Source organism: Nicotiana tomentosiformis, chromosome 8 (assembly GCF_000390325.3).
Source record: "Nicotiana tomentosiformis chromosome 8, ASM39032v3, whole genome shotgun sequence".
In the NCBI taxonomy this organism is placed as follows: Eukaryota; Viridiplantae; Streptophyta; class Magnoliopsida; order Solanales; family Solanaceae; genus Nicotiana; species Nicotiana tomentosiformis.
Window position 1 is genome coordinate 88,874,252 of NC_090819.1, and position 10,953 is coordinate 88,885,204.

At 34.7% G+C, this 10,953-nt stretch overlaps 1 protein-coding gene across 1 annotated transcript; it reads right to left on the reverse strand.

Moving 5' to 3' along the window:
• Nucleotides 1–1,401: 1,401 nt before the first annotated feature.
• On the reverse strand, nt 1,402–7,382 carry LOC104117241 (ankyrin repeat-containing protein At5g02620-like). The gene is made up of 3 exons (XM_009628267.4): nt 6,799–7,382; nt 3,141–3,556; nt 1,402–2,524 (listed from the first exon to the last, which is right to left on the reverse strand). Exons 1-3 carry the CDS (start codon nt 7,250–7,252, stop codon nt 1,574–1,576), a joined length of 1,821 nt encoding a protein of 606 aa, XP_009626562.1. The 5' UTR covers nt 7,253–7,382; the 3' UTR covers nt 1,402–1,573.
• Between the last annotated feature and the right edge of the window lie 3,571 nt (nt 7,383–10,953).

Consider the following 10,953-nt stretch of genomic DNA (forward strand, 5'->3'; position numbering starts at 1 on the left):
CACTACGCGTTCGCGATTGAGTAGCTGCGTTCGCGAAGGAAAGACCCCCCACTGCTCCTAGTTTGCGACCAAAACCTCGCTTTCGCGATGAGAAAATCCACCCCAGTTCCAAACTACTCTTCGCGATCACGGGAGTATCTTCGCGATCGCGAGAAGCATTCACCAGAAACCAGCAGAAACTAAACTAGCATTTTTCCTAAGTTCAAATCATTGTTAGCCTATACGAAACTCACTCGAGCCCTCGGGGCTCCAAACCAAACATGCATCGAAGTACAAGAATATCATACGAAATCGCTCGCGCGATCAAAACATCAAAATAACACATAAAACTACGAATCGGACACCAAAACAAATGAAGTTTTCAAAGAAACTTAAGAACTTTTTAAATTTTCAATCGGACGTCCGTATCATGTCAAATCAACTTCGTTTTGCACCAAATTTTGCAAACAAGTCATAAATACTGAAACGAACCTATACCAAGTTCCGGAACTAAAATCCGAATCCGGTAGTAATAAAATCAACATACGGTCAAACTTATGAATCCTTTAAAGCTTTAAATTACTAGTTTTCAACAAATTGCGTTAATTCAAGTTAGGGACTTTCGAATTCGATTCTGCGCATACCCCTAAGTCCCAAATCACGATACGGATCCACCGGGATCGTCAAAACACTTATTCGGGGTACGTTATCACAAAACATTGATCGTAGTCAACTCAAATGAGTTTTAAGGTACGATTTCACATTTTCATCAATTTTCTCATAGAAACCTTTCGGAAAAAGGACACGGACTACACATGTAAATAGAGGAAGGCTAAACGGAGCTATTCAAGGTCTCGAAACACAAAAATAAAGGGTAAAACTATAATGACCTATCGGGTCATCACAAGCAATTAGTGTTTGGTCATGCTTTTAAAAGTGCTTCTAAGTGTATTTTTCTCAAAAGTGCTTATGGGAAGAAACTATTTTTTTCTGTTTCTGCTTGAGAATAGATTTTTCCTTTTATGTATAGAAAGATTTTTCGTGTCATCTAATGAATACTAATTCTCCTATTTATAGCGCAATTCAGGGAGACAAGATCCCCAAATTAAGCTGTTCTTTAATATGAATAAAACCCCTCTTGATGGCTACATAACAGTTGGGCATTAATGTAAAAAAAATTTGTAATAGTTGCTCATTAAATGCTGTCTTTTTCAACCGATATCTTCGTTTTATATTTTCGTCACCGGTTCCAATGCCTTCGGAACTTATTCAGCACCGATCACATATTCATAACCGGTGCCAGCTATTTGCTGACTCATATGTCACTTAACCTTTATTTTCACGTGTCAACTAGTCGAGTATTCATCTGTCGCTCATCAATTTTATACCGTACAACAACAAGATGCACATCTAGAAGATATATACTATGAAAGGATACAAGTCTCTATTAATGGAAAATACTTCAACAAATAAATAGCATCTGTCAACTGATAATATTGTACAAGGAACTAATATACATATGGCTTTTAATTATTCTCTATTAAAAAGAACTGCAGATCATAAGAATCTACAAATGGAGGTAACTAATCATCTATTAATACAAATGATAACCTTGATCTGAGCTATCAACATCTGAGTTGCTGCTACCCTCGTGACTATCTTTCTTCACAACTTTCATTTCTTCAACTGTACTAGTATTACTCTTTGGACTTTCCTCTTTCATCTTCTTATTTTCTCTTCTTTTTCTCCAATCTGTCTTCCTTTGCATTTGTCTAACCAACAAAATTCCCAAACTGAGAAACACAGCCAAAGTGCACCCTCCACCTATAACCACAACCTCACTTAGCACCCAATTAGACCCCTTTCCTTGTGGCATAATTGCCCATATTGCAGCTATATAAGCTGATGCCATAAAAAATGTTGAAATCCACATTACTTTGTGTGTTGCCACCATTAGTTTCATCATTGTCTTTCTCTTGAATGGAATAACACTAACAAGAACATTAACAATTCCAAGGGAAAGGAATAGTGCCACAATGTTACATACCAAGAATACCTTAAATGCTGCACTTTTACCCAATAATGCTTTTCCACTAAGTTGATTAAATCCACCAGGGGGGTTAATTCCAGCAGCAAACGTGACAGTTGCTATTAGCACTGCTACAACTGTTATGGTTTTTCTTGCATTTCTTAGACCTTCACTTTGGAGCTCGATTTTCTTTGCCCTAGTAGCGCGATAACTATTAGTATTGTGCTTCCTTTGATGATTATAAGAATATTGAGATGAGGAGGATGGAGATTCAAAGGTACTTTTTCTTGGCCAGGGAACCATATTTAGGCCTGGATTTGGTGATGCTAGCTGCTGGATGTCTTGAAAAACAGGAGGTAATTGGTCACATCTTTTAGCACCTGCTTCTTGTAATGCTGGGATGATTGCAAGTGCACCTGAGTTACTTGCATCTGCTTCAACTACATCTAAAGCTGTATATCCTTTTTGATTCAATGCATTTACTTCAATCCCAAGCTTAAGTAGATAAATGACCATCTGAAGAGAGGAGTGTACAGAAGAGAACATTTAGTTTTGGGCTTCGAATTTAGAAAATGTAGTCTTTGTGCAACTTGGTGTGCAAGGACATAAATTGGGATAAAAGGAGTAATATCGTATATATACTAACACTAATTAAAGAGAAAAATCCGTCTGTAATTCGATATATTTAGCGACAGATTATTGATAGATTATCAAGAAATTCTCTAAGCTACGGCTGATTTAGCAACAAATTAGTAGCGAAGTTCGTAGCTAATTTTAATTTTTTAGTGTAATACATAAAATGAATTTCCACATAACTAGTGTAATTTAACCTGCCGTAGAAAAAAAAAACCTGCTGTAGAAGATTATTTGCCTTGCTTTTCAGGAAACTTAACTGATTATGAACAAGAAAGTTTTCATTACCTTTAAAGTGAGTTATAACTTAAAGTCGCCGAAAAATTAAAGGCTAAATTTGCCGAGCATTAAATCACCTAGGACTAATGTATCATAGGTTTTAAAAGTTTTTTCGTTCTTTCTTGAACTCCATGCATGATCATATACCTTCACATAAAATGGCACGACAAGATGTTAACCTAGAACTGAAATAGAAAAAAGTGCAAAAGTAATATGTTACCGTGGTGAGTTTCCTGACAGTTGCCAAATGGAGAATGGTATTTCCATCATTATCTTGAACACTCATGAGATTCGAAACATTAAGACTCTCCATCAAAAACTTAAGCACTTCAAAGTGGTTATTCTTGACAGCCAAATGGAGAATGGTCTCTCCATTTTTGGTTATCATTTCAGCAGATTCAAGACTCACTGAGAGTATCTCATCAATGATACTCACTCGTCCTTTAATTACACCCCAATGAAGTGGTGTTCTGCCTTCATTATCTTGTTGGGCAGAGAGGTCCATGTCCAGCTTTAACAATTCTCTAGTTATATCTAAGTGCCCTTTGCTGCAAGCTATATGTAACGGGTTGCACCCGTTCAAGTCCTTTTTCCAAGCAAAATCTGGTCGCACTTTAACCACTTCCTTCACTATTTCTGCAAATTAATTAGAGAAAGCTAAGAATGATAGTACTTTAATTGGTCTTAATTACACTCTCAGTCCAATAACTTCACGTATATGATTTTCTGAATTTTCCTACAATAGAGCTTCTTGTTTTAGTGTTGTCTCATTTAGTGTGTCCAAAGAAAATAAAGATCACTATCGCCGTTCTCATGATTTTTGTATGATCAATTATTATATCCACAATAGGACGATTTTTTTATGTCATTAAGGGTGTGTTTCGGATGAAGAGAAATGTTTTCCATGAGTATATTTATCACTTATTTTTTCATGTTTTGTTGGTTAGTGAAAAACTAGAGGTGGTGGGTCGGGGTGGGAGGTGGGGGTTAGGGGTAGTGGTGAGGTGATGGGTGGGTGAGGGTTGCAGTGGGGGTGGGGTGGGTGAGGGTTGTGGTGGGGTGGTGGGATGGGGAGGTTGGAAAATGTTTTCCCTTTTCTTGATATGGAAAAAATATTTTCCCCCAATTGGAGAAAAATGAGTTCATGAGGAAAATATTTTTCAGAATATTTAAGCCAACCAAACATGAAAAAATTTAAAAATATTTTTCAAAAAATATTTTCCGTCGTATCAAACATACCCTAAATTATACTTATAAATCAAGTCAAACCTAGCATAAAGAATATACATCTGGTGGTCTTAAAGGGATTTTCTATAGAATCCTTAAACATGATTTAAATTTTATGAAGTCTTGTTGATATACATAGTCATATGGGTCATGAAATAGTTTTATGACAATCTCGAGGTTTCGATGTCATGTATTCCTCCTCATTGCTTCATGCTTCAACATTTTAATTTTTCCCTTTTGGTAACAAGCAAGAAGTTATATACAATATAGATCATATTACAAACAAATTTAGTCGCAGTAATAATCAACATAGACACTTTATTTAATCTATTTTTCTCTCGTAAATGAGTCTTCACTCAGAATTTTATGGATGATTCCTAAAGAAAAAAGTAACAGTTCCTACTTTTTATAGAACTAACTATATTGAGTGGTGCTGAGTTCCTTTGAAAAATAGTGTTGTAAGATGTAAACGTATAAACAAATATATAAAGGTGACTTTATAATAAACTTGGAAAGAGAATTTTTCCTTTTTAGAAAAAAAAGTGACATTTAACGGCAACAGCTAAAACACAAAGAAGAAGAGGATAAGGATAGGACACTCGTTCTTAATTAGTCAAGCAATGAGGATCTTGGCCCAGACGTAGACTTTGGCCGTGTGAACATTGGAAAAATAGAGGACCTATGACCGGTGGCTGACCCAAGCGGTGGATAGCGGGTTTGAACTCGCTTCATAAAAAAATAATATTATATATATGTATAAATTAAGATTAAAGCTGTGTAAATTTTATATAAATATTTTATTTGAACCCACTTGATAACTATTATTTTACTACTAAATTTATATACTTCTAAGATTGAACCCGCTTACATAAAATCCTGGGTCCGACACTGCGTATGACATAACAGTTGATGTGTACGGAAGTTAAAATGAAGAAGCACATTTACGTACGTGTTCTTTTGGCATGATGAAAAGTATTTTATTATCTTTCACAAATTGTCTGCTTTGATGGCTTTAAAAATTGTTTTGCGAAAACTAATTTTCTTATTTGTCTCTTCTATGAAACTTGCTCTTACCGACAACATCCATCGTTATCATCCTTTATTGCCACCAGTTTCTTATTTAACTTAACAAATTTATTAGATATATACAAATTATAAATCCTAAAATTTAATAACTTAAATGAAATAGAATTTCTGTACCCACAAATTTTAAATTCTGACTCTGTTTGTCACATGAGTATAATTCCCTCTTACCCCAACCTCAAATCCAACACAACATTGATAAATTGAACTGATTTCAGTTCAAAGACGGATTTTGTCTTAAGCTTATTTGAGATAGTAATACTTTTCCTAGAATAAAGATGGTACTAATTTATAGACCTAAATTATTTAGTTTAAAAGCTAACGCAGACATTAATTTGGATGAACTCTTTACTAGTTTAATTTGGTTATAAGGAAATAGGCATAACTTGGCTAAATTTTATTGTCACTACCTTTTGTGCTCGCAAGCTTTCTTAACCAAAGCAAGCTCCCTTTCCTACTATCCAAGACTATGGATAATCCTAAATCGAAGCAAATTTCCATTATTTGCCTAGTATTTGCATAATAATCCCTCCATCCCATTGTGATAGCTTTGACTGTGCACCGTGTTTTTTAATAAAAAAAAAAAAAACTTTAAAATTTGTAGTCTAAACAAGCCATCGACATTTGTGTGACTATAATCATCTCATTAAAAGTCAAATGATATGTTTAAAATTAAATTATATTTAAATTTAGAAATATATCTTTTTTTTTAGAACAAGCTAAAGATGAACTGTGACACATAAAATAGGACGATGGAAGTAACATTATCATATAGTTCTAGTTTAGCTGTAGAATATAACTCCTTGGTGACTACTAGCTACTAGCTATGTTTCCTTAATAAGTTCACATAGTGAATTTGTGCATGAACGTAACATCAATCCAAGGCATGTTAATATGCAAATGTCAAACAATGTTGAGAGAGTCTAATCTTCGAGCTGCGCCCAAGAGTTTGGCGTAGTAGTAACGTCAAATATTAGGGCTTAAATCTCAGCATATACAAACAAAAAAAACTGTTACTAAATGATTTCTTCTAATCTGTCTAAGTTTTGGTAGAAGGATAACCCGATCAGCATTGGAGATAATAGGTACACACAGAGATGGCAAAATGGTTAAAAGAAAACAGTTATTCACTCATATTATCCATTAAAAAATAGATTGGATAACGATTTTTTTAACAACAGGTCGAATATGGATAAGAACTATATTATCCACTTAAAAATAGATAACCAATGGATAACTAATGGGTTAACTTTTACATTTTGAAAGACTTAAATTGGGGGTTCCTTAAGTTTGGAGATTAGAAATTCTCCCAAAAGTGATCATATTCAAGAAGTCATGGATAATATGGATATCCATATTATCCGTATTAAATATGAGTCGGGTCGGATAATTTACTTATTTTGACCCGTTCATATCCTACCCGACCCGATCGTTTGATGCCCCTAGGTACACAATTGATGGATTAGTTGAGATGTACATGTTTAAGCCGGCTTGAATAACACTACATAAGAAAAAGAAAAGGAGACTAATTCGAAGTCTGAACATCCAAATTATGGCGGAACTTTTACCTGTATGGCCGGAAGAAGCTGCAACATGAAGTGAACTAGTCAACATATCAACTTCAAGCATCAATAGCCTTTGGACATTGTTAAGCAAATGCTTAACCACTTCAATTCTACCTCTCTCACATGCTACATAAAGCACACTCTTATCCCACAAATTCGTCTTGTAACCAACCCAAGGATCATTCTCAAGCAGGATTCTCACAATTTCAATCCTTCCTTCTCTGCATGCTTCATGTAGAGGCGTCTCAAGATCCCGGTTTTCGGCCGACGCCATCTCCGGGAACAGTTTCACGATAGCCGTGGCCAATTCTACGTGGCCAAGTCTAGCTGCTAGATGCAATATGGTGTGTAATGATCCTGGAATGGTTTGTTTTATTATGTTTTCATCTTCTTCTATGAGTTTATGAATGGCTGGAATATCTCCCTTGAAAACTGCTTCATAAAGCCGCCGGTCCATTTCTTGAATAATGCTTTGTAACTTTTAGGTTATTTGTAAGCTCGAGTTGTAGATTGTGTCCATTATCTATTGGAATGGGACTATTTATGAAAACTCAAGTCTTTTTTTTCCACATCTGCAGCTGCCAAGAAAATTCCTAAGGGATTTGTATAACGTGTTCTTTTTTCGTTTCATAAATATATGGTGGGCATCTCTTCTAGACAGAACAAAATGGTGAAAGTCAAGTCTTCCGTGAAATAAGTCTTTTGCATGGGTAGGTGAGGAGTGTAGTAACTAGCTAGGCCAAAGGCACTTACCTGAGCCAACTCGGGGCTATGTAGAATGAGACGGGCTCAGTTTAATTTGCTCTATCAGTGTTCAATTAAAGCTCGACTAGGTGGAAGTTCGGGCTTGATCTACTTGGTTCGCTTGGCTCGATTGAGTCGTGTAATTATCACGATAAAGATTAAAATTAATATCCTATAGACGTAAGGAGTAAGAAAATTGGTGATTAACTTAAAATTAATAATTAAGACTTCCTCCGTTCCAATTTATGTGAACATATTTGACTGAACACGAAATTTAAAAAAGAAATGAAGACTTTTAAAATTTGTAGTCATATATAAGTCATAATATTTGTGTGGATATAATTCTTTTGAAACTTATATACCAAAGTGTTTTTATGACCATTAAAGTTTCTCGTTAAGGGTACAATTGGAAGTTTAAGTTAAATTATTTCAAATTTAGAAAGAGATCATTTTTTTTAAACAGATTAAGAAAGTAGGTTCGCCTAAATTAGAACATATGAAGTACTAATAAGTAATTGGGAATTTTTATTAATTATTCTATGTGATGTAATTATATTGTTACCTCTTCTTTTTTTGGTTTTGAAAGTACACTTTTATGTTTTATATTTAACTTAATTGCATTCAGATTTCAGGCCTAATTTCGAATTTCTAATTCGTGTGATTTATTTACCCAAAATATTGGATAGAGTTAAATTTGTATATGGTTTTAAGGATATGTGATATAATTTGGTATAGAATGAAATATAAGGCAGAGAAAAAGGAAATATTGATGAACAAGGCAAAGTAAATGAGCCCAAAAGTGTTAATCTCTCTGAAGTTGTCCTTTTTACCATCTCCCCCTTATGCTTGCAAGGATTTCGCCCTTTATAGTAGAGGGATCCTACTTTATCTATAAAAAACATATAGTGGAGAACCCATGATGAATTGTCTTTTCCTCGATTCCTGCCAAGATTCTCTCCCCTAGTGCGGTGGCATCGGCTCTTGTCTGTGAGCTCGATACCGGCTCGAGCTCGGTATTGGATCGAGCCCTCGGCCTTGGTTCGAGCTCGACTCTGACTTGGAGTCTCGATATTCGGGGTGAGTGTTGGTCGGTCTATGCATTTTCGATAATCTCCGCTTTGCCTCATAGTTCGATTTGGATATGAGCTCAATAATGATACAGAGCTTGTCGTTGATCGGTCTTAGAGCTCGAAGCTCGATGCCCTTACTTCGGACCTCAATCCGTCGTCACGAAGATACCCTTTGATCGAAGTATTATCACCTCGACCAGTCCGTACGACTGACTTAATCGGTTTTGACCGTACCCATGATTCAACCGTATTCAAATTCAAACCTCAATTTAAACGGTTAGTTCTTATATTATCTCTCAACCTATCAGTCTATCACTAGAAAATTGTAGACTATGCTGGAAAACATATGTTAACAAGCTGATTTGGGCTCGTCTCAAGCTTGATTATACTATAATATAGTTCGATTTTGAGCTAAACTTGACACAATATTACTGCAACAAGTCCAGTTGGACTTGACTTTGAGCTCATGAGTCGACGCCCTAATCAATTAGTGGGACTACTAAAACATGTGCTTCTGAGAAAAGTTGTATAAGCACGTATTTTAGAGCCATTTAATGGTTTTATATTCGGAATGGGCAATATATGCATAATCCATAAAAAGTTATATTTACTCTTTGTGTTTCAGTTTCTTGGTATAAATACTTTTACCGTTATACTTTTGAATCATATTTGGCCTCAAATTTTAAATAACTTGGTCTCGTCTTAAAAAGGACATGTTGGCCTGATTGGATAAAAAAGACCCGCCAAGATCCATTTTATATTAAATACTGTACTATTTATTTAGAAAGAGAAACAAGCAAATGTAATTACCAATGTCAGTTTTCCGAGAATAAGAATGGGTTTCTCAGTTACTTTTGTTTCTTAGAAGAGATTTGATAGGTAAATTTCTTTTTTATAGCTCAATATACGTGTATATATAAGTAATAAGGAGTGTAAGTACGTATCATTATCAGTGTGTTAATACGTATCATTATCAGTGTGTTAAAAAAAAATGGCGTTGGCGGAACAACCGATGACTAGCGCGCGGCAAAAGACTTTCGTAGTGCAGATAACCTTCCCCTTCTGCGTTTATCAAGTGCACAGATTTTTCAATTGAATTTTTGCGAATATGTTTTAACACTTTAAGAACCAGCTAACGTTGTTTGATCATTAATTATTCCGATCAAAATGGAGACACCATTGGAAATGCAATGAAATAGACAAATAGTGAGAGTGGGGATGGTGGTCATGTGGTTGTAGTGACATTCAGATTAATTTTTGCCTTTTTTCTAAAGAAACGAAAATTTATTTATTATGGAATGATTCCATCTCAAAAATAGTTTAAAAGAAAATAGAAGTAATAATTCAATTCGGATGGATTAGATTTGGGGGGAGGGTCTTTTATCCAATCAAGGCTAGCCACCTATTTTTTTTAAGGATGGGACCAAGCAATTTAACAGCGAGCAAATATGATCCAAAAGTATAATGATAAAAAGTATAATGATAAAAGTATTTATGCTAAAAAAAACTGAAATACAGGATAAATATAACTTATATTTTATAGTATTGGGGCAAATATAGCCCTTTTCTGTTTTATATTTCCTTATAGTGTCCCAAGTTTACTCCGCGCATACTTGTCATATGTAAGAAACTTTGTTCAAAATGATATTTAATGATTTTGTAGATTATAAATCAAGTGTTAAATTTCCACAGTAAATAGATATGGCGTAAATGTGAAAAAGAGTAAACAATAGCGGTGCAAAATGCTAAGTAACATGATGGTGGTGGACTGGTGGTCTCTTAAGACAAGATGACAAATATTCGTTTTCCTCTTTTAATCGTTTAAACATTGTTTTTGTTTGTTTATGAGTACCAAGTGGAGTGATATTTTCTTCTTCAAAAAAAAGTTCTTACTCAGACGAAAAGTAGGAAATAAATTCAAATCCACTAGCATTTCTTATCTTTTACTTGGAAACTACATACCTCATATAATGCACATACTAGGGAGAATCTATCTGACCTCATCACTTGCATCAACATTTGTTCATCGTCTTAGTATTTACTTTTGGCGACTTTAAAGTCGATTACTTTTGTTTTATTCCCACCCAAATCTTTGAGAATCGCCAAAAAGTTCACTCTTGTAGAAGCCGGCGGAAAAAAAGGTACCCAACCCCAACGCCAAAATTTATGGGTTTGAACTTAAATTTTAGTTTTTCTAGGATACAAATATCATAAATTATCTTGAAATTTAAATTTTTAGTTCAAATTTTCAGGACAAAATAAGTAATGCTAATCCCTAAATAGAAGCCTTAAAATGATTGTTTGTATACTTTCCTCCATTTATGCTATCCGTCAAATAGTACAA